Source organism: Pseudorca crassidens, chromosome 19, assembly GCF_039906515.1.
Source record: "Pseudorca crassidens isolate mPseCra1 chromosome 19, mPseCra1.hap1, whole genome shotgun sequence".
NCBI classification, from domain to species: Eukaryota; Metazoa; Chordata; class Mammalia; order Artiodactyla; family Delphinidae; genus Pseudorca; species Pseudorca crassidens.
This window is the reverse complement of record NC_090314.1, coordinates 35,516,892-35,542,272: the sequence shown is the minus strand read 5'-3', so window position 1 is coordinate 35,542,272 and position 25,381 is coordinate 35,516,892. Positions and strand designations below refer to the sequence as shown.

Here is a 25,381-nt window from a genome sequence, read left to right as displayed (position 1 = left end):
AGAACAAAAAATTTCACAATTTGTATGGAAACACAAAAGACCCTGAAGAGCCAAAGCACCTTGAGAAAGAAAAACAGAGCTGGAGGAATCAGTCTCCCTGACTTCAGACTATACTACAAAGCTACCGTAATCAAGACAGTATGGTACTGGCACAGAAACAGAAATGTAGATCAATGGAACAGGATAGAAAGCCCAGAGATAAACCCACGCACATACAGTCACCTTATCTTTGACAAAGGAGGCAAGAATATACAGCGGAGGAAAGACAGCCTCTTCAATAAGTGGTACTGGGAAAACGGACAGCTACATGTAAAAGAATGAAATTAGAACACTCTCTAACACCATACACAAAAATAAACTCAAAATGGATTAAAGACCTAAATGTAAGACCAGACACTATCAAACTCTTAGAGGAAAACAAAGGCAGAACACTCTATGACATAAATCACAGCAAGATCCTTTTTGACCCACCTCCTAGAGAAATGGAAATAAAACCAAAAATAAACAAATGGGACCTAATGAAACTTAAAAGCTTTTGCACAGCAAAAGAAAGCATAAGCAAGACGAAAAGTCAACCCTCAGAATTGGAGAAAATGTTTGCAAATGAAGCAAGTGACAAAGGATTAATCTCCAAAATTTACAAGCAGCTCATGCAACTCAATATCAAAAAAAAACAAACAACACAGTCCAAAAATGGGCAGAAGACCTAAATAGACATTTCTCCAAAGAAGATATACAGATTGCTAACAAACACATGAAAGAATGCTCAACATCATTAATCATTAGAGAAATGCAAATCAAAACTACAATGAGGGGGCTTCCCTGGTGGCGCAGTGGTTTAGAGTCCGCCTGCCGATGCACGGGACACGGGTTCATGCCCCGGTCCGGGAAGATCCCACATGCCGCGGAGTGGCTAGGCCCGTGAGCCATGGCCTCTGAGCCTGTGTGTCTGGAGCCTGTGCTCCACAACAGGAGAGGCCACAACAGTGAGAGGCCCGCATAGTGCAAAAACAAACAAACAAACAAACAAAAAAAACCTATGATGAGTTATCATCTCACACTGGTCAGAATGGCCATCATCAAAAAATGTACAAATAATAATTGCTGGAGACGGTGTGGAGAAAAGGGAACCCTCTTGCACTGTTGGTGGGAATGTAAACTGATACAGCCACTATGGAGAACAGTATGGAGGTTCCTTAAAAAAGTAAAAATAGAACTACCATACGACCCAGCAATCCCACTACTGGGCATATACCCTGAGAGATTACTACAAGCAACTATATGCCAATAAAATGGACAACAACAAAAAGAGTCATGTACCACAATGTTCACTGCAGCTCTATTTACAATAGCTAGGACATGGAAGCAACATAAGTGCCCATTGACAGATGAATGGATAAAGAAGATGTGGCACATATATACAATGGAATATTACTCAGCCATAAAAAGGAACGAAACTGAGTTATTTATAGTGAGGTGGATGGACCTACAGACTGTCATACAGAGTGAACTAAGTCAGAAAGAGAAAAACAAATACTGTATGCTAACACGTATATATGGAATCTAAAAAAAAAAAAAGGTCAGAAGAACTAGGGGCAAGACGGGAATAAAGATGCAGATCTACTAGAGAATGGACTTGAGGATACGGGGAAGGGGAAGGGGAAGCTGGGACAAAGTGAGAGAGTGTCATGGACATATAAACACTACCAAACGTAAAATAGGTAGCTAGTGGGAAGCAGCTGCATAGCACAGGGAGATCAGCCCAGTGCTTTGTGACCACGTAGAGGGGTGGGGTAGGGAGGGTGGGAGGGAGGGAGATGCAAGAGGGAAGAGGTATGGGACATATGTATATGTATAACTGATTCACTTTGTTATAAAGCAGAAACTAACACACCATTGTAAAGCAATTATACTCCAATAAAGAAGTTAAAAAAAAAAAAAAGGTGATGTTCTCTATCTGAAAGTCATCACACATGCTTCCTCTCCTCTGCCCTGCCACCATCCTGCCTCCTCACTGTACTCCTTATTATCCTTAGATATCCATTGAAACACTGCTATTTCAAGGAAATCTTCCCTGAATCGCAGACTAGGAAAACATTTTTGTGTTATGCAATAAATTTCTCCTTCATAGCACTTATCTCAATTTGTTTAAATATTTATATATATAATTTTTCAACAATACTTATATATACAGTTTTCCATAATTATTTCCCTCACTAGAATGTAAAGCTCCATGAGGGTAGAGACTGTTAAGTTTTGCTCACTCTGAATCTCCAATGCTTGGAGGTTTAATAACTATTATTGGAATTTATAACTGAAAAGAAAATTTGTGAAGCCTTACACTAGTGATATAGTCAAATTGTGAAAGATGAAAAAGATAAAAACTGAAAAAAAGGTAACCTACTTATCAGCAACACCAAACAATTCATTTTAATGGGCTCCAAAGACTTATGTGAACAAGTTGAAACTGAGGTAGACCCTGGTCTTTATCTTATAATTGGAGGTACTATGTATTTTAATGATTTTACTGATTTACTATATTTATAATGATAGTGAAGTCTGTAAAGATATTTTACTTCGTAAAGTACAAATTAGGTAAAAATTTTAAATAACATAACAGTTTTTAATCAAGCAAGACATCCCCTGAAAAAAAAATATATGGATGTGAACACAAATGGGATCAATTTTATGAAAGGGTAAAATATAAGAATCAAGGCCAATACACTCTAAATCAACATTTCTCAACTTCAGTAGTATTGACTTTTTTTTTTTTTTAACATTTATTTATTTATTTGGCTGCGCCAGGTCTTTAGTTGTGGTGTGCGGGATCTAGTTTCCAGACCAGGGATCGAACCCGGGCCCCCTGCATTGTGAACACAGTGGAGTCTTAACTGCTGGACCACCAGGGAAGTCCCAGTATTGACTTTTTATGAGTGTATCCCAGTTAACCATTTTTAAATATAAAATTTAGTGGCGTTAGTTGTATTCACAATGTTGTGCAACCATCATCATTATATTTTCAATATTTTTCTTCACCCAAATGGAAACTCTATACCCATTAAACATTAACTTCTCATTCCCACAACCCTAGTAACCTCAAACCTACTTTCTGTCTCTATGAATCTAAATTGTCCAGATAGCTCATATAAGTGGAATCATACAATATCTGTCTTTCTATGTCTGGCTTATTTCATTTACCATAATGTTTTTCTAGGTTCACCTATATTGCAGCATGTATAAGAACTTCATTCCTTTTTATGGCTGAACAGTATTCTATTATGTGTATATAATACTCTTTGTTTATCCATTTATCTGTTAAGAGACACTTGGATTGTTTCCACCTTTCTGATAATGTGAATAATGTTGCTGAACAATGAACTACAAGTTTCTGTACATATTAGAGTCCCAGTTTTCAGTTCTTTTGGGTATTTACGTAGGAATGGAATTAGAGGAGGGTCACATAGTAAATGTACATTTACATTTTTGAGAAACCACCAAACTCTTTTCCACAGCAACTAAATCACTTTACATTCCCACCAGCAATCTATGAGGGCTCCAATTTCTCCACATCTTCACCAACACTTGTTATTTTTCGTTTTCTAAAAAAATAATAGCCATCCTAATCTGTGTGAAGAGGTATTTCTTTCTGGTTTGGATTTGCATTTCCCCAATGACTAATGATATTGAGAATCTTTCTGTGCACTTATTGGCCATTTGTATGTCTTCCTTGGAGAAATGTTTATTCAAATCCTTTGCCCATTTTTTAATTGGGTTGTTTGTCTTTTTGTTGTTGAGTTGTGTAGTTCTTTAAACATACTGAATATTAAACCCTTATCTGACATATGACTTTTAAACATTTTCTCCCTTTTTGTGGGTTGTGTTTTAACTCTCTTGATAGTGTGTCCTTTGATGTACAAGAAGTTTTATTTTAGCTAAGTTCAATTTATCTATTTTTTTCTTTTGTTGCCTCTGCTTTCGATGTCTTATTTAAGAACCACTGCCAAATCACCAGGCAGATTTGTTTCTATATTTTCTTCTAAGTGTCTTATAGTTTTAACTCTTAAGTTTAGGTCTTTGAAGAATTTTGAGTTAATTTTTACATATGGTGTAAGATAAGGATCCAACCTCTCTCTTTTGTATGTGGATATTCAGTTTTCCCAGCATCCTTTGATGAAAGGACTCTTTGTAAATGGTGAAAACAAAAGGAACGAATTTAAGCAGAACTTGATATGTGCTACCTTTTTTACATAACAAAAGACAGTTTCAAAGAAGGGAATATGAAGAACAAACAAACATTCAGACAATCAGTATTTATTGGTATTCTTTTTTTTTTCTGGTATGCGGGCCTCTCACTGTTGTGGCCTCTCCCGTTGAGGAGCACAGGCTCCAGATGTGCAGGCTCAGCGGCCATGGCTCACGGGCCCAGCCGCTCCGCGGCATGTGGGATCTTCCTGGACCGGGGCACGAACCCGTGTCCCCTGCATCGGCGGGCGGACTCTCAACCACTGCGTCACCAGGGAAGCCCTATTGGTATTCTTGAACTATGAGCAAAGCCTAATGCTGATTGCTGTGAGTAATAAATTTAAGGTACAGTCTGAATTTTTTGAGGAGCTTAAAATTTATTTGGGGAAGTAAGCCACTACACCAGCCAATTTAACTAATTTGAGGCATGCATGGAGCCAGGCCAAATGAGTGCTTCAGACAATATGCACTTTGGAAGAAGCAGTTATCACTGCCAGCTGGGATGAAAAATTTTCTTTGTTGGCATTAGTGTTAATCTAGCCACATAAATCATTTTTGAAAGAACAAAAGAACAACAGAAAATTGAAGGCTATATACATACTCCTTTTCTAGCATGTTCTGAGAATCTAGTTATCTTATTAATAGTTTTTCATCAAAAGACAAATGTGTAAAGCAGAAACTAACACACCATTGTAAAGCAGAAACTAACACACCATTGTAAAGCAATTATACTCCAATAAAGATGTTAAAAAAAAAAGACTAATGTGGTAAAATTTATAATACATATGCAACTAGTATAATGAATTTGTTTCCAGTATTTATAAAAGAGTAACAGGAAATATGACAATTTTTCCTGTCTTTCATATTCAACAAATTCAATATATGGCATTTCCCTTTTAATTCTTTTAAAACACGACATAAACGCTTGAATGTGTTTGAAAACTCTGCCTCTTCTGTGGGCATTCTATTCACGTTCATTTTAATTAAGAGTTTTAAGTGATGTGTTCCACATTTTTCATTTTATAAGAAACTGTTAGGGGAAAAAAAGTTACAGGGAACATAAAACTTAGTGATTCCAAATGATGAATTAAAAAATAATTCAAATGGTAATAGAAAGTCTTTAGCAAATGAACTATTCCTCAATGGTATACATGTGAATGAATTTAAGCATATAAAAAATGCTTTGTGTGGATATGCAGATTAAAATACATCTACCATTGATCATGTAGTCCAAAATTTCCCAAAATATATTAAGCCATAAAAAGAATAATTGGAACTTCTGAAAGTAAGGTCACCATATAGTCTGATACCTCCAATACAGTAAAGCTTAGTTTATTAAGAAATGTCTGAACTTACTTTAGCATTATAACAACTCAGAAAATGAAATGAGTCTTCTAAGAATAAACACAGAGTATTTAAATCTAGGAGAGAGACATATAATACTTACCTAATTTGGACTGATATATAACCATTTGCTATGTGTTTATCAAGTTTTATAAACGTTAGTAAAACTTTACAAAGTAGTATAGTTGCACCATCTATACTCCTTTTCCCTGCTATTGTCTACTTGGTATCAATGCTTCCTGGTACCTAAGGTTTCCTGCCTTCCTTCTGAATGTTATTCATGAACAGGAGAAGCTCTAAAGGTTTCTTTTACATGGAAGCTAGGTAGCTGGTAACTTTATGAATTAATTATCTACTGACTTGGTATATGTCTGGCTTCAATTTCAATGAGGTACAAAGAATCAAGACAGTGAGGTTAATTTTGAACAAATATGAAAACGGACATCTTACCCACATGCAGGCCTCAATCCTAACTTTTGAGATGATGCTCCATAAAGAAATGGTTCCTTCAGTGCCCTCTTCATCTGGACAAATAATCTGATCAGGATAGGGTGGTTCAGGGAAATTAACTGAATTGCATTCATAAGCAGCTAATGTAACTGAAGCTATATGTGGACCCTACAAAAAAATATGAGAAATCTCTGATGAGAAATATTAAAGAGAAAGCAATTATTAATAGACATGCGATTTTAATGGTACCTTAATCACTCTATATTAATAGAAAAATGTTAGCTTTTAAAGAACAAGAATCTACCTAATATTTCAAGATGCAACTGATAATTTGAAAAAATAATCCTTTCCAGAATCTCTTTGGTTTGCTTTCTTAAAAACCAATTTCAAATTTACTCAGGTATAATTTACATATAGTAAGAGCCATTTTTTTAGGTCAGTAGTTCAATAAGCTTTGACAATTATATTCAGTCGTATAACCATAACCTATCAAGATAAAGGTACAGAACAGTCCCGTCACTGCAGAAAGTTCCTTTGTGTCCTTTTGTAGTCAATCTCCTTCCCCCAACACCAGACCCTGGAAACCATATGATTTCTGCCTTGATTCTTATTTTATTTATCCACATATCTCATTTGTAAGAATGCCATCCCCTGTGATAAAAACCTCCTGTGCCCCTATTCCTTTAGGCATAATTTGAGAATACTATATTTTGTCCTTACTTAAAAAACAGTTGATGCAGACATAGAAAACAAACTTACGGTTACCAAAGGGGACAGTGGGGGTGGGGGTGGGAAATTAGGAGTTTGGGATTAGCAGATACACACTACTACATATAAAATCGGTAACCAAGGACCTACTGTATTGCACAGGAAACTCTACTAAGTATCTTGCAATGACCTAAAATGGAAGAGAATCTGAAAAACTATATATATATATACACACACACACACACACACACACACACACATATATAACTGAATCACTTTGCTATACACTTGAAACTAACACATTGTAAATTAACTATACTTCAAAAAAAAAAAATTGATGAAGTAATTACATCACTTATCTTTCCCACTGACATCCCAAAACAAAAATAAAACTGTGGAATCAGTATCAGTTAGTTTTTCTTTTAAATTAATTTTCTCTATGGAAGCTTTTGGGCTACTTTGTACCTTTATTTAGAAATATTACAAATTAATAATAATCATATAGATTAAAATGAATTAACATTTAGATGTGTGATAAAGGTTTAAACACAGTGGTTTCCAAATTAACATGTATGCCATGACGAGGTGTCTGCATAAGAATCAACTATGGACTTTGTTAAAAATATAAATTTCAGGGTCCCCTAAGCATAAGTTGATTCAATAGGTGGACATGGGAACCTGTATGTTTTATTTTATTTTTATTATTTTTTAAGATTCAGTTTTTTTTTTTTAAGATTTATTTATCATTTGTTTTATTTTAGGCTGCATCGAGTCTTAGTTGTGGCATGCAGGATCTTCGTTGAGGCATGCGGGATCTTTCAGGATCTTTCGTTGTGGCACGCAGGCTTCTCTCTAGTTGTGGCGCACAGGCTTTCAGGGTGCCTGGGCTCTGCAGTTGTGGCACACGGGCTCCAGAGCATGTGGCCTCTGTAGTTTGCGGGCACGCAGGCTCTCTAGTTGAGGCATGTAAGCTTTAGTAGTTGTGGTGTGCGGACTTAGTTGCCCTGAGGCATGTGGAATCCCAGTTCCCCGACCAGGAATCAAACCTGCACCTCTGCATTTTAAGGCAGATTCTTTACCACTGGACCATCAGGGAATTCCCAACCTGTATGTTTTATGTATTTATTTATTTTAACTAATTGATTTTTTAAAAAATTTATTTATTTTTATTTTTGGTTGCGTTGGGTCTTTGTTGCTGAGTGCAGGCTTTCTCTAGTAGCAGCGAGCAGGGGCTACTCTTGGTTGCAGAGTGCGGGCTTCTCATTGAGGTGGCTTGTCTTGTTGCGGAGCATGGGCTCTAGGCGCGCCGGCTTCAGCAGTTGCGGCACGTGGGCTTGCAGGCTCTAGAGCACAGGCTCAGTAGTTGTGGCACATGGGCTTAGTTGCTTTGCACCATGTGGGATCTTCCCGGACCAGGGCTCGAACTCGTGTCCCCTGCATTGGCAGACAGATTCTTAACCACTGTGCCACCAGGGAAGTCCCCCAACCTGTATGTTTTAAACAAGCTCCTTTAGAGTTTCAAATAGGTTAGGTTCTAATGGGCTATTAGGTGTCAGAAAATAAGCGAACTCAGACAAGTCACTTAACCTTTCTGGACCTCAAGCTACTGTTCTGCAAGGCAAAAGAATTAGATTCATCCTATGTTTTTATCTAGCTCCAAAATTCAAAAACCCCTAACATAATCAAGATGTCAATAAAATCTATTACTAATTTCCAAAGTTCTCATGAAGTGTAAGCTTTAGAAGTTGGATATTCTTAACATGTTACTGTAACACACATATAAAGTACTAGGCTTAGAACAGTGCTGGGCATATAATAAGCCCTCAAAAAGTATTAGCCATTAGCTGTTATGAACAAAAGTACTGTATTTGTAGAATAAAATTATATACACACACATACATATGTATGTATATATAGATACACACACATACATATGTATGTATATATAGATACACACACATACATATGTATGTATATATAGATACACATACAGTAAGTGATCTTTGGATATAAGAAAGCCTTTTTATTTATTTATTTATTTTTTGCGGTACGCGGGCCTCTCACTGTTGTGGCCTCTCCTGTTGAGGAGCACAGGCTCCGGATGCGCAGGCTCAGCGGCCATGGCTCACGGGCCTAGCCGCTCCGCGGCATGTGGGATCTTCCCAGACTGGGGCACGAACCCGTGTCCCCTGCATCGGCAGGAGGACTCTCAACCACTGTGCCACCAGGGAAGCCCATAAGAAAGTCTTTTTAAACCACATGGTGAAAGAATTTGTGGCTCAAAGACAAAGTGCATAAGATGTAGTGATGGAAATAAAACATGAAAGAACTCCTACTGCTATCTAGATAAAAGGTGACATTAAACAAATTTTTCTGTTGCATGTTAATACGAAAAAGAAAGACATTCATAAATCTAAGCTACATTTCTCCCTAAATACAGTTGCATTTTGTGTTCAAATAAAAATCTAAAAAATGAAATCCTACACTTAGCACTGACTCAATTAACTATAAGGTTTTCTTCTGGACCAAAAAAAAAAAAATTTATGTGAATTTTTAGTCTGTTCATCTTTTTCTTGAATTTTAATTCACAGAAATCAATAAATAGTGATAATAAGTTTAAAAAATGATTATAGAATCTCTAAAAAAGGAACTTTTATTGAAAAGTTGTGATTAACCATGAAATCTACAACTGTTTCTTTGAATATTATGTGCACAAAAGAAATTTCAGTTAAAGAAAAAAGAATTATTTTGTGATCCTACACACACACACAAACCCAAGTTTAAAGTCTCTAGAATTCAGAGTAACTAAATAATTAGTGAAAAATTTCTCACTGTACACTTACTTATAGCTAACATCAGATGCAATTTAAAAAAGTGGGGGGGGACTTCCCTGGCAGCCCAGTGGTAAAGAATCCGCCTTCAAATGCAGGGGATACGGGTTCGATCCCTGGTCAGGGAACTAAGATCCCACATGCTGCGGGGCAACTAAGCCCACACACCACAACTACTGAGCTTGTGTGCCTCAATGAGAGAGCCCACCTGCCGCAAAATTACAGCGCCCATGTGCTCTGAAGCCTGCACGCCACAACTACAGAGCCTACGTGCCCTGGAGCCTGTGTGCCACAACTAGAGAGAAGTCCACATGCTGCAACGAAAGATCCCGCGTGCCTCAATGAAGATCCTGCGTGCCACAACTAAGACCCATCACAGCCAAAAAAAGTAAAGAAAATAAATATTTTTTAAAATCCCCTGTAACTTCCACATTTACTGTTTGAAAACACAAAAGAGAAATGTGATACTACTAGGCAAAACAAAAGAAATTGAAGAGTCTGTCCATGACATCCCTACAACTGTCCTCTAGAAATGAACTCTAGGTGAAAAAAAATTGAACCATCCTAGACACTAAAATTATAAGATTTCTGGGATTATATAGGAAGGAAAAACCTACATTTCTATTCCAGAAACAAGAATAAAATATGCACCCCAACAGATTAAACAGGTTATCCAACAAGATAAAAGACTGATTCATAGTTTTAATTTTAAATGTTCTAAAAAGGGAAATTTTCAGCAATCTGATGAGAATATTTTCCCTAAAGAAAAGATGGTTCACACAGTGAAACTGATATATACTTTCCATAACCACACTAATAGGTCATGATTACTCAGCCTTAGAGGCAGATGTGGTGGTTCCCAGACAAAATGAACATGAATAACTCAGCTTCTTGTCCTTTGTTCATTCTCAAGAGCCCATTTAACCTGTACCTTGACATTTTAGTTTAGACTGTGTTAACTGATAGAAAACCTCACAAGTTCTTTTCAACATTATAGGTTAATGGTTCCTAAATATAACAGACTTAACTAAGATAAATATTAGTTTACATGAAAAATCCAAACACAAAAACTAAAAAACAATCATTTTGATTAAGAGAATTTTAAAAGTTACACATATTCAAACTACCTTTTAAGTCTGTTTCCTAAAACCTACAATTCCTACTACAATGTATCAAATATGAAAGAATCACATTTAAACCATACTAAATGAAGAGATGAGGGATAAAGACAAACAGCTACAGTATAAGCAGCAAAGTCTACCTGGAAAGATCCACTATAAAACATAAAAATAACACAACGTACTGAGCAGGACATTCCAGCTCTCATGGGAGTATGCAAGTATTGATATATATGAGCTAGAGATTCTGGCCTGTAGCTGAGGGTTTTCTGCCTCATATCATGAAGCAACTGGTAGAGACGTACACTCCTACACTAAACAACTGGAAAACTAAACAGAATACGTGGAACAATTTTTTTCAGACACTGTACCACAGGCAGTATAATACTTCTGACTGCTGAGAGAAGGGATACAAATGAGGAAGCCTTGTGATGACTCTGGCTTTCCACTTGTAGACACATTCTGTGTCTGCAGTAAAATCCATAGTCCAAAGACAAAGACCCTAAGCAAAGCATGGTGGTCTTGCTGCACTGAGAAGAAAATCTGAGTTCAGGGGGGCTAAGTGGTTAAAATCTGTGGCACAGAATACTCGTGAAGAGAAAGCTATGCAGAGAAAGGACTCTACACGTGTGCATGGGGGTCCCCTTGAGACTCTGGCACACAAAGCTCCACTGCATGCTATGATGAGATTTCATAAGGCCAGGCAAAGTACAATTAGTGAGAAAAGAACAATAGAGGGTTGTAAGCTGAACAATTCCTAGACTTCACACAGGGCTGGGAAACACTTGAACTTCATCTAGCTAGAGTGGAGAGACTCAACATTCAGGGAAGACCTTGGAAAGAGCCTACAGTAAAAGCTACTCTAGACAGACCATAATAGGGTTTTTAAAAAAGCCTTAAATAGATCAAGTTGATCCACTGGTACTGCCCCCAAAACAAAAAATTGACACTCTGTAAAAGAAGGTAACAAAATCCATACAATCAACAACTTAATACCACATTCCAGCATCTAATAAGGAATAACTATATATGATGTGAAGCAGTTTGGAAAATACGACACATAACCTGGAGAAACATTATCAATAGAAACAGACCCAGAAATGTCAGAGATTATGGAATTAGCAGACAAGGACTTAAAAACAGTGAATATAAATATGTTCAAAGATTTAAAGCAACAATTGCCAAACTTCAGCCCAGGGGCCAAATTTAGCCCACCACCAGTTTTACAAATAAAGTTTCAAAGAATGCAGCCATGCATATTTATTTACGTATCATCTCTGTCTAATTCTGTGCTGTAATGGCAAAACTGAGTAGCTCTGACAGAGACTCTATGGCCTATGAAGTCTAAAACACTTATTATATGGCCCTTTACAGAAATGGTTTGCTGATCCCTGATTTAAAGGAAAAGAGAAACACAATGAGGGAAGAAATATAAAGTATAAGAAGAAAACAAAATGGGCTTCCCTGGTGGTGCAGTGGTTAAGAATCCACCTGCCAATGCAAGGGACACAGGTTCGAGCCCTGGTCCGGGAAGATCTCACATGCCGCGGAGCAACTAGGCCCATGTGCCACAACTGCTGAGTGTGCACTCTAGAGCCCGCGAGCCACAACTACTGAAGCCCATGTGCCTAGAGCTCATGCTCTGCGACAGGAGAGGCCACCGCAGTGAGAAGCCTGTGCACCACAAGAAAGAGTGGCCCCTGCTTGTCACAACTAGAGAAAGCCCATGCGCAGCAACGAAGACCCAAAGCAGCCAAAAATAAAATAAATAAATTTAAAATAAAAAAAAAAGAACAGCAGATGTAGAGGGTGTATTGGATTCAGTCCACTGAATAAACCTAGTTTAAAAATATATATATATATAAAGTATAAAAAAAACCAAATGGAACTTACAGAGCTGAAAATATAATATACGAATAGGAAAATTCATTGGATAATCAACAGATTAGATGCCACAGAAGAAAATATTAGAGAACTTGAAGACTAGGCAATAGAAAGTATTTGAACTAAAGGACACAGAGAGTAAAGGCTATGGAAGAAATGAACCTCAGTAACCTGTGGAATAATACCAAACAGTCTAATATACATGTAACTGGAACCCCAGAAAGAGAGGGTGAAGTGTGTGTGTGCGCACACACACACATTGGGGAAGGGATGGCCAAGTATTTTCAAGATTTGATGAAAAATATCAATCCATCAACTCATAGATTTAAGAAATTCAACAAACCTAAGTCAAGATCAACATAAAGAAAATAAAACACATAATCAAATTGCTGAGAATCAAATTCTATAATTCAGCAATATCAAGAAAGTCTTAAAAGCAATCCGAGGCGATAAAAACACATTACAGGCATACCTCACTTTAATGCACTTTGCAGACATTGTGATTTTTACAAATTAAAGGTTTTGGCAATCCTGCGTCAAGCAAGTCTATTGGCACCATTTTTCCAACAGCATTATTATTTTTTTTTTTTTTGCGGTACGCGGGCCTCTCACTGCTGTGGCCTCTCCCGTGGTGGAGCACAGGCTCCGGACGCGCAGGCTCAGCGGCCATGGCTCACGGGCCCAGCCGCTCCGCGGCATGTGGGATCTTCCCGAACTGGAGCACGAACCCGTGTCCCCTGCATCGGCAGGTGAACTCTCAACCACTGCGCCACCAGGGAAGCCCCCAACAGCATTATTTTTAAATTAAGGTACATATATTGTTTTTTTAGACACTTAATAGAGTACATTATATTGTAAACATAACTTTTAGATGCACTGGGAAACCAAAAAATTCGTGTGACTTGCTATATATCACCATATTCGTTTTATTGCAGTGGTCTAGAACCAAACCCACAATATTTCCAAGTTATGACTGAGTCATCTACAGGGAAATAGAGATAGGACTTCTCATCAGAAACAGACCAAAAGACAATAGAATTACTTCTCTAAAGTGCTGAAAGGAAAAAACAAGATCTGTGAATCTAGAATTCAGGGAAAATATATTTCAAAAATAAAGATGAAATAATAACATTTTCAGACATACAAAAGCCAAAAGAATTTGTTCCAGGAGATAAATGTTAAAGGAAGTTCTCAGATAGAAGAAAAGTGATACCAGATGGAAACTTTAATGTACATAAAAGAGTGAAGAGCACTGGAAACAGAGAACACCTTTTTTCCTCATTTTAAAATCTCTTAAAAAAAGAACTAGTTGCTTAAAGCAAAAGCTATGACATATGTAGAAGTATGACAACAACATGACATGACAACAGCATAAAGTATGGGAGGGAGAAAATGGAGTATAATACTGTAATGTGGTTACATTATATATACCAAAAAAAAAAGTTCAATTCAAAAGAAGGCAGGAAAAGAATAAAAAATAGGTGGGACCAACAGTTTGATGATAGACTTAAACCCAACCATACTGACAACGACATTACTTGCAAATGGGCCAAACATACAAATGAAAAGGCAGAGAGTGTCACACTGCATTAAAGAGCAAGACCTCAGTACATGCTGTCCATAAAAAGCCCATTTTAAATATCCAGATCCAAAAGTAAAGGTAAAGGGATGAAAAAAGTTAAACCATGTAAACATAATAATACAAAGAAAGAGTATTCTACATTAATACCAGATTAAGTAGATTTCAGGAGAGGGTATATTACTAGAGATGAAAAAGGACATTTCATAATGATAAAAGGGCTAATTCTCAGGAAGACAGAATAATCCTAAATGTGCAGGCACCTAATAACAGAATGTCAAAATACATAAAACAAAAACTAATAGAACTAAAAAGAGAAATAAACAAATCCACAATTAGAGTTGAAATTTCAACACACTTCTCTTTTTAGTTGATAGAATAAATAGACTGAAAACCAGTATGGATATAGAACACTTGAACAATATGGAACACTACACCCAAAAATAGCCAAATACATATTCTTTTCAAGTATACACGAAATCCAGTCACCAAGATAGACCATATACTGTGGTATAAAATGAATCTCAGCACATTGAAAAGAATGTGCCATGTGGCAAGGTAAGTAAAGATCAATACAAGGAGTACTTCTTAAGGAAAAGTAGCAAATGATAGTCCTCAAAGGTTAATTTTTCTATTTAAGGACAGTGTCCTTTAATCTATATAGTGGTAATCAAAGGAAGTTAAACAGCTATGTACAGCCCAGGTTGTTATTCCCCAGCACAGGAAGCTCTATGAATTTCCTAGTTACCAACCAGGTCATAAGTAACATTCACTAACTCCCCCTGAGAGTTCCTAATTACTGCCAATGGAAGTTCCCTTTAATGATACGAAGGTCAAATTTTATGACTGTGATGAAAAGTTACACTCTCATCAGTGACAGGTTTTCAGGGTCCTTTTTTGGGGTGGGTGGGTACTTCAGTATACTCATGCTAAGTGAAGTCAACTCAACAAGATAGTTCAGCTATTTGTGACATATCAAACATCTGGTTTTGCTTCAGTTCAAAGCCTCATATATCTTAGTCTCATGAGCTGCATTACACTATATTTTCCAAAGTTTTGATAATGGAATAATTTTGCTTTGTCCAGGATAAAAGATGTAGTGCTTGGCCAGGCAAGAAGATGGCTGGGTGAGAGCAAAACCACAGTTAGATCAGGGGGTAGGATTTCTAATAAGAGCAGATATAGGTATTTGTGGAAAGAGTATTTTAACTTAAGACATTCTTTTAAGATAAATTTTAAAAGTTACACTTCTACAATTTACATTCATTCACGAATAGTAAATATCCTACTAGCTCTTTCAAATTAAGAGAAATTTAGAATTAAAAAAAATTATCCTAGAGGTAAAATTATCATTCCTGAAATTATAACACACAAAAATATCCTAATCCAGTAGAGAAGAGCAATTCTAAGTAGTGCCCTGATAATAACGTAGTACCTATGTAAGCCCTGAGAAAGCAGTCCTGGTGCCACAAATACAAATTAGGATCTTTGTAAGAAAGGTGTGAGACAGTCACATCTTAAAACCTGAAAAAAAATCATATCAGTAAATGACAAACTAGTCTATGTATTGCTGCTTCATTTAAGGAAAAGTGTTTTCTGGATTTTTAACTTTATTGTTCAGTTCATTTGGGGGCCCTTTCTTCCAGAGACATTTTTTAAAAAGTGAAAACCTAAAATGATCATATTAGTTAATTATAAGCCTAATTTAGCCAAGCCTTTTTACCAACCAAGATGCAGAATATGATGTCACATTAAGAGCGCAGTATGTGTATGTATGAGGGTTTTTTGGGTTTTTTTTGGCAGCGCCCAGCAGCATGTGGGATCTTAGTTCCCTGACCAGGGATCGAACCTGTGTCCCCTGCATTGGAAGTGCAGAGTCTTAACCACTGGACCGCCAGGGAAGTCCCTGTATGAGGTTTTTAAGGAAGATGAGCAGACAGACAGACAGACATTCTTCCACTGTAGGCAGCTCCCTCAGAACTGATAAAACATTCCTAAAGACTGGAGTTGTTTGCACATCTGTAATGTCAGTTCATAGCCTAATTCATCATCCACACACAGAAGTCAACTGAGATCCCAAAGGCAAAATTCCCAATTAGTTTTGTCTGGAAAGTTTAGGACAAAGGTAATAAAATCAAGAATCCTCTGCTGATTCACTGGGAAAACATTTGTTTGCCACACTCCTTCACTGAGGAACAAAAGGAGTCAGTGGTTAGTCTGGAATGTGATTCATTAGTAATATCTGGGTGATAAATAAATGAAAGGAGATGACAGATGGTTGTGTGTATGACTTGCAAAACCTTTGTTTTCTTTAAGTCCAACTTTTAGGGGAGTTTAGAAATGCTTTTACAAACAGGAATTGTACTCTTCAAATTCTTTGAATCATTGCTTTTCTCATCGCAGTCAGAAAACAACTTACCTAAGGTTATGGTATACAAGAAAAAATTCTAGAAGGCTAGAGCATAAAACTGTTGATTCCAAATGGGCACTGAGAAGTTTAACTAGTGTTTATATTCTTTTTGTGAAGAAGGTCCCAAGTTTACAAATTTAAGCCCCTGGTCCCTCCCTATAAAATGCAGTGTAATATGTAAAAAAGCAGTAATTTGGCCATTAGTTAATGTGGATTTTAGTTCCTGTGAGTAACTTACTAGATGTAATCAGACTTCTATCTCACATTCCTCATTTGATGAAAAGCCTGAAAATAATGATAATAATGCCTGCACAACCTAGGTAACACAGCAATGTGTGAGATTATGTAGTAAAAGTGCTACGATAAGCATAAAATAACCAAAACAAAAAATGTGTAAACTCTATAGTTCATGCTTCAGGTTATAAGGACCTATTTTTAAAGTCATTTTTATTATATTCAATCAATCCATAAATAAAGACATATTTCACTTTTCTTCTCTAAACCTAAGCAATTTTTTTTTTTTTTTTTGCGGTACGTGGGCCTCTCACTGTTGTGGCCTCTCCCGTTGCAGAGCACAGGCTCCGGACGCGCAGGCTCAGTGGCCATGGCTCACGGGCCCAGCCGCTCCGCGGCATGTGGGATCCTCCAGGACTGGGGCACGAACCCGCGTCCCCTGCATTGGCAGGCAGACTCTCAACCACTGCGCCACCAGGGAAGCCCAACCTAAGCAATTTTGATCATAAAGTTGTTTTAAGTGTTTAGGAGGAATGGACCACATATTTATAAAAAGAGCTTTTAAAAAGGTTAGAAATTGTTTAAAATTATACCCAACAGAACAGATTTCAGCAAAACTGAATCTTCTTAGATTTCATTTAAACACACATTAATAAATAGTGACTTAAGGGCAGGAAGTCAGTCAGTCTGTGCATACCCTTCTGTTTGGTGAAAACTCAGCCCTATGTCCTGGAGACCCTGGTTTCTACTTTTGATGTGGTGATGCTCTTAAGAGTTAATACATGAGTCATTCCTTGGGGAAAGACAGGGAGAATAGCTGATCATGCCCTCATCAAAAAAAGGCAAACAGACCCTTTCTAAGAAGGGCCTGTTGGTCTTCCCGCAAGAGCCCTGAGTCACTGCATGCTTATAGCCAGAGTCATTATACCTATAAAGAGCAATATTAAGTCACACTAGAACCTTACTTTTGGCAATTTCTTCTCTTTTTCTGTCTTATCAAGGGATACACACGTAAGCTATGGAGAAACAATCAGAAGTCAAGCAGGAAAAATAGTGAACAGGTTGGCTAACAATTTTTAAAAGAATTATTCCACCTCGTGGCATTAAACAATTACTACAATAGTTCTCTTACTGAAACTGCTTCGCTATTTCACTTCAATCTATGTCCATGCAGTTCTCCAAATAACACTTACTTTAGGCAATAAACAGCCAAGAGTCAAAACGTGTAAGAAACAGCTTTATATATATATATATAAACAGTACTATAAAGTATTATATACATACTATAAAGTACTTGTTCACTAAAGGAAACAGGGTGCTATAGACAGAGATATTCTTTAAACATTTGATAGTGATCAACATGTTGGGTTTTTATTAATGTAAAATTTTTACCCCATTTTAGTGATGAAATGATCCTAAATGTTAAGGCAGAAACAGACCTCTGAATCTTACACAGGGGCAAATATCTCACAATTAACTTTCCCTGTACTTATTTTATAACAAAGAGCCAAACATTTTTTCCAAAATTTTTTTCTATTAAAATGGTCATTTTGGGGGACTTCCCTGGTGGTGCAATGGTTAAGAATCCTCCTGCCAATGCAGGGGACATGGGTTCGATCCCTGATCCAGGAAGATCCCACATGCTGTGGAGCAACTAAGCCTGTGCACCACAACTACTGAGCCCGTGAGCCACAACTACTGAGCCCGTGTGCCACAACTACTGAAGCCCGCATGCCTAGAGCCTGTGCTCCGCAACAAGAGAAGCCACTGCAGTGAGAAGCTCGCACACTGCAATGAAAAGTAGCCCCCCCTCTCTGCCACTAGAGAAAGCCTGTGTGCAGCGACAAAGACCCAACACAGACAAAAATAAATTAATAAAAAATTTTTAAAAAGGTCATATTTTGTTTTTATTTTTAAGTAGAATTCTTTATTCATTTATATCTTATTTTTACACCTGATAACTGCATTCTGAACTTACAGTTTTATGGCCATGGTTTCTCATGGTACTTAAAACACCCTTGACATCTACTAACTTAATTCCAGTGAATTTAAACTACCAATTTTTATCTGTAAAACTGTATTCTTAATTTAAAATCGTCATATTAAACAAATGACTCATAAATACCATTCAGATAAGAATGTCTTGATGTTATATCTTCTTATAAACCTTGATCTACTCTACAATGTAACTGAATAGTTCCCAAACTTTTCTACATACCAACTGCCATCTAGATAGGGCAGTTCTAATGTGAAAATCCCTACCAGGGCTTCCCTGGTGGCGCAGTGGCTGAGAATCTGTCTGCTAACGCAGGGGACACGGGTTCGAGCCCTGATCTGGGAGGATCCCACATGCCGCGGAGCAACTGGGCCCATGAGCCACAACTACTGAGCCTGCGCGTCTGGAGCCTGTGCTCCGCAACAAGAGAGGCCGCGATAATGAGAGGCCCGCGCACCACGATGAAGAGTGGCCCCCGCTTGCCGCAACTAGAGAAAGCCCTCGCACAGAAACGAAGAACCAAAAATAAATAAATAAAAATTAAAAAAAAAAAAAGAAAATCCCTACCATTTTGATCCCCAAAGGTGAGAGAATTCAGTGGTTAAAATATATGACAAAGAGAAAAATTATCTGCAAAATATATTCAGCCTTCTATTTATAGCTCAATATTTGAGTGCCTTTAACAGTTTTTAATGATTGTTGATAGTTTTTGTTCTCAGAGTTCTTTGTCTAAGAGCTGGGCTTATTTTGAAAGGAATATAGGGCTTGGGAAGCCTTTCTCCAGGAAACTGCTCCACCTAGTGTCAAAAACTGTTCATGTACCACATTATTTGTAAATTCCTGCCGAAGGACTCATTTCCTTTGTTACTGTGAAATAGAACAGACTTTATAATCATTAATGGCATACAGTTTACAAATGGCTCTTAAATCATCTGCTTGTCTTATAACTTGAGGAATAATAATGTGAATGCATATAAGGAGCATGTCTGAGATATATTTCTCATTATGAAGCACCAAAGTTCCTGTTAAACTGGTTTTTTACCAGGTTATTATTATAAATATATCATGAATCATATATTCTAGTAATGGGAAATAATTTTAAGGTGGCTACTGAAATTACCCTATCACTTCTCCTAATTGTTTGTATCAATCTAAACGTAATCCACAAATTATTTATTTCTCTAAATAAGTGCTGTGTTGTGAAGACCGGTATTTAATAATTGCACACATCAATGGTTTAAAACATGAGATTAGAACTAAATTTTGCTGTCATCAGGCAGCTCATTTGGAAGAAATTCTTTTACTTTTCTCTTCATGAAAAGTTGTTTTTTTTTTCCCCTTGATGGTCTTACAGACCACTCAAGCACTCACACAACTATATTCTCTTCTAAAACATCATGTTAAGTCTAATATTATGATCTGGGAGAAGTGCTAATCCTTTTTTGGCAAATGGAGGAATCAAATGCATAACGTGTCACGTAAAAATCCTTAGGGGGTGGCTAGCTCACTAAGGCTCCCAAGCTCAATATGCTTCTTCTGGTGTACTACTGTCATCCCATGAGTTAGAGCAACGGTTAGCAAACTACAGCCGGCAGATCAAATCCAGTCGGCTACCTCTCTTTGTGAATAAAGGTTGACTGGAAAACAGTCACATTCATTCCTACACACTGTCCCTGGATGCTTTCTTATTACCATGACAGATCTGAGGAGTTACAAAAGAGATTGCCTAGCCCGCAAGCCTAAAATATTTACTATCCCTTTACGGTCCCTTTTCAGCAAAAGTGCTGCCCCTGGGCTGCCTCCCCTTGGGTCAAATCATTATTAAGGTGAAAATTTTGACACATTCAAACACAGAGATACAACAAAGAGGTTAACAGCAGCCATGTTCTCTTCATTAACTTGTTTTCACTCTGGGCATTATTTCCACTAGTAAATAAGCATTCCTGGATGGCCTGGAATGGAAACCTGCTACATACATGCTAAGACTAAAATAAATTCGTTAATGGATTTCTGGAAATTAGTATCCAAGAGAAGAGGGCTTAGAAGGTATGATCTTAGAAAAATTTACCAGCCACAGAACCTTTTTTTGCATCTGATCTACTTACAAAAAACACGAGTAAAGTAAATGAATGAAATCAGTAAACTTGCACTACTTGCCAGACAAAATTAGCTCACGAATTAAACATCTATTACAGGTGTATTTACGCAAAATGACTTCAAAATTCTAAAACAAAAGAGCAGATGTACTAAAACAGAGTATTTATTTAAGTATAGTACATATAGAAAAGTGCATAATGCAATCATCTTAATGAATTATTTCAGACACAGGTATCCTCTATCCAGATCAAGAAATATTAGAAACACACAAGAGGGACACATCCTATTGGTTATCAAGATTTACTGCAAAGCTGCAAGGATGAAAATCTTTTTTCAATTACTTTGTCAATTTCTACAAAAATACCTACTCAAGTTTTGACTGATATTGCATTGATTATGTAAACAAAATTGGGAAGAACAGCTACAATATTGTGTCTTCTAATCCATGAAAATAATATATACCTTCTGTTACCTAAATCTTTTTGCTTCCAACAATATTTTATAATTTTATATAGAGGCCAAGCACATCTTTTGTTAGATTTATTCCTAGGTATTTGCTTTTCAAAAAAATGTTATTATAAATGATGCTTTCCAAAATTTTCACTCTAAATGTTTATTGTAGTATACAGAAACACAGTTGTTACATACACGTTGACCGTATAGCCAGTAACTGTGTTACACTTCCCTATTCTCCAAGTTTGTGGAAGTTATCTCCTTCTCTAAATTTCTGCCAAGTTCTGCTTTCCATAAGTTGAGTATATATTATTAAATACAAATTTAGACCTGTTATATCTTCCTGGTGAACGGAGTCTTTTATTATTACCAACAAACACATTCTATCTATTAACTCTTCTTGCCTCATACTTTACTTTGATTTCAATATAACTACATGAGCTGCTTCTTGGTTGGCATCAAATGGCTCATCTTTTTCCATCCTTTACCGTTAATCTTTCTGTGTATATTTTAGGTATGAAGGCTGGATTTAGCAAATAGCTGAATATTTTAAAATATTTATTTGGATAACTGGAAGAAACATTTATTCCATTTATTGATATATTTGGATTTAAATATACCACTGAATCCTTACTACTTATCCTGCCTGTTCTATGTTCCTTTTGTCTGCTTTCTTTCCTTCTTTTGGCTTGGCTTTTTAAAAATTACTTGGTTTTTACTTGTGCCTATTAGCTTGATAGTTATATATTCTTGTACTACTTACCCTAAAGATTATAATATAGATCTTTATTAATTAATGGCATATAAATTAATATCTTACCTTTTCTAGGGCAATGCAAAGACTTTAGAATAATTTAATTTCAATTACTCCACATGTGATTTGCAGATGATGTATTTTAATTCCCTCTAAATACTTTAAATGTCTCAAAACATTATCACTACATTATCATTAAAAACATAATGTTGGGCTTCCCTGGTGGCGCAGTGGTTAAGAATCCACCTGCCAATGCAGGGAACACGGGTTCGAGCCCTGGTCAGGGAAGATCCCACATGCCGCGGAGCAACTAAGCCCATGCGCTGCAACCACTGAGCCTGCGTTCTAGAGCCCGCGAGCCACAACTACTGAAGCCTGTGCGCCTAGAGCCCGTGCTCCACAACAAGAGAAGCCACCACAATGAGAAGCCCCTGCTCACCACAACTAGAGAAAGCCCGCACGCAGCAACGAAGACCCAACGCAGCCAAAAATAAATAAATAAAATAAATTTAAAAACCATAATGTCAAAAAAATAGAAAGACAAAACAAAAAAAGAAAAAAACCCATAATGTCAATCTTAATTTAAATTTACCCATATATATACCCTTTTCTTAATCTTTATTCGTTCCTGAATCTGAGCTTCAATCTAGAATCACTTTCCTTCCATTCAAAGAACACTTTTTAGTATTTCCTTTAGAGCATGTTTGCTGGTGGCAAACTGCTCTGTTTTTCTGAAAGTATCTTTATTTTATACTGTTCAGGGCACACTTTGAATATCTTCTGTTGGTAGTTATTTTCTTTTAGACCTTTAAAGATATTCCACTGTCAGCTGACTTTTACTCTACTCAATGTTCTGTGGTGACCTAAATGGCAAGGAAATCCAAAAAAGAGGGGATATATGTATACATATAGCTGATTCACCTCGCTGTACAGCAGAAACTAACACAACATTGTAAAGCAACTATACCCCAATTAAAAAAAAAAAAGCTGATGCACTTGCTACTGCTATTGCTGTGAAAAATAAATTGTCCTTCATCTCTGAAACAAAAAAAAAATCAATGACAGCATATCAGTCTTACTGAAATTCCTCTGAAGATAGTATGTCTTTTTCTCCATCTCTCCTTTTTTGTTCTGGATATTTTTCTCTGGCCGATTTTGCAGTTTATTAGTCCTGTCTTAGCTGCTGTCTACTGAAGTCCATTAATTGAGTTCTTCATTTCAGATAATGTTTTTTTAATTCAAAATTTTCACTTGCTCTCCTCTGTAGTTTTCAATCTCTGCAAAAATACTCAAACTTGTTTTTTACTTCCTTGAAACACATTGATTTTGGATTAAGGTATACATCTAATAACTTCATTAAATAGATCCCCTATGGATCTATTTCTCTTATTTCTTGTTTCGACCAAATTATCATGTTGCTTCAGATATCTGATTCCTTTTGATTGAGTGCTAGACTTTTTTTTTTTAAATATAATGTGATGCCTAGGATTATTTTATTTTCCTCGAGACTTAAGATTTAGCCTGAGCTTCAGTCCCTGTATGGGCTGATTTGTATCTAGTTCATCCTTATGTTTAAAGTGTGGCCCATCAGGTTCCAATCCAAAGCCTGCAGGTTTATTAAGGCCATATACTTAACTGGTTTCACCTCTCTGGGTTTCCCCTTTAATCTAGATGTGGGCCTTGTAATTCTCTGCTATCTTTTTATCTCTATGGTGGCTTTAAACAGATGTTTTAAATTTTTATCAACTTTTTAAGATACTTTCACAAGCAAGTTGATCCAAACGGCCTAATCTATTGTCACTGAAAATGGAACAGTAATCTGCGGTTTTCAACTATGGTATTACATTCTGCTACATTAAAATCAATTGTGGGAAATTTTGCTTATAGTTTCTTAAGAATAATAGCTAAAGCAGGAAAATTGAAAATGATTGTTTTAAAAATAAAATCAGAGCAAGAAAAATGACAATAATTATTATAATAGTCGCTTAACATTTACTGAGCACCTTATATATACTAGCCACTGAATGAAAAGTGTACATGTTTTATTTCATTTAATCCTCCAAACAGCCTTATGAGATAGGTACTATTATTATCTTTTCCATTTACAGTTGAATAAACTGAGGCTTAAAAAGTTAAGATATTTGCCAAATATCACAGAGTTAGTAATATCTGACTATGCATTCAAATCCAGCTCTGAATATGCCCTATTAAGTATCTCCCATGATAGGAATAAAAGATTTTAGTCCCATAACAAAATCACCCTCCATCAACTGCATATTCTTAAATATTAAAGAAAAAGATAGAATTATGGCATTACATCTGAAACTATGCATGCCATGGGAGTATGTCCTGCATGTAAATATATATCACAATGGAAAGTCTAATAACTGTGAAACTAATTCATGAATGTGCAAAACTATTAAGAAAACTTATTTTCATTCACATGCATTAATTGGCATTATATAGTCATAAATACAGATAAATAATAGAATATGCCTCTAATTTATTTGAGGGCTTCATATTTATCCAGAATAGAACCTGCAAATATAGTATAGTATATTGGTTGTATTAGCAATGCCACCTAGTGGCAAACTAATATAGCCATAGTTAGAAAAAAAAGTCCTATAAGAGTGGTTCTTAACATTTTATGGGTTACAGAATCTGGAGAATCTAATACTATAGGCCCTTTCTGCCAGAAAGATGCATATTTGCGAAGACACATAACAAGTATAGTGTTCAGGGAATTAACAGCCCTCCTGAAGCCCATGTGTTGACTGTTAGAATTAATGGAACAAACCAACTAACCTAGAGGCCCAACCAACACCCCTTGAGCCTTGAGAAGGAGTCCATTCACTTTCCCCTTCACCTCTTCCTCTCTGGTTAGCAATCACTATTCCTGCATAAACAGTATCTAACTCTTCCTTTGTGGCTACATATCTGTTCTCGGCAAACTACTAGATTTCCCAAATCAATTTACAAAATTTGATAGTAGTCATTCTTCCTTGTTGATTTTCACTAAATTTAATTTTAAAATTCAATCAAACAACTATTTTTACATCTAATGTTTAAAGAAGTGATGACAATTTTCAGGACATCTGAATTAAGTTAAAACTTTTCAATTATATCTAAAAATATAAATGAAATTGTTGATTGATAAACTTAAAAATCAAGGTAACTTTTCCATTTTAAAGACAGATATATAGGTATATAATATTTTAGGAAATACAGTAACATTTGTAATCACCATTTAGTTGCACAATGAGTTAAAATTAACTAAATGA

The 25,381-nt window shown here is 36.4% G+C and overlaps 1 protein-coding gene across 2 annotated transcripts in view; it reads right to left on the bottom strand.

Moving 5' to 3' along the window:
• Positions 1–25,381, bottom strand: part of VMP1 (vacuole membrane protein 1) — a 130,278-nt gene that overhangs the window by 67,702 nt on the left and 37,195 nt on the right. For both annotated transcript variants that reach the window (XM_067714536.1, XM_067714538.1), the window contains exon 6: positions 6,037–6,204. In XM_067714536.1, coding sequence (XP_067570637.1) covers positions 6,037–6,204 — 168 coding nt within the window. The remainder of the gene's footprint in view (positions 1–6,036; positions 6,205–25,381) is intronic.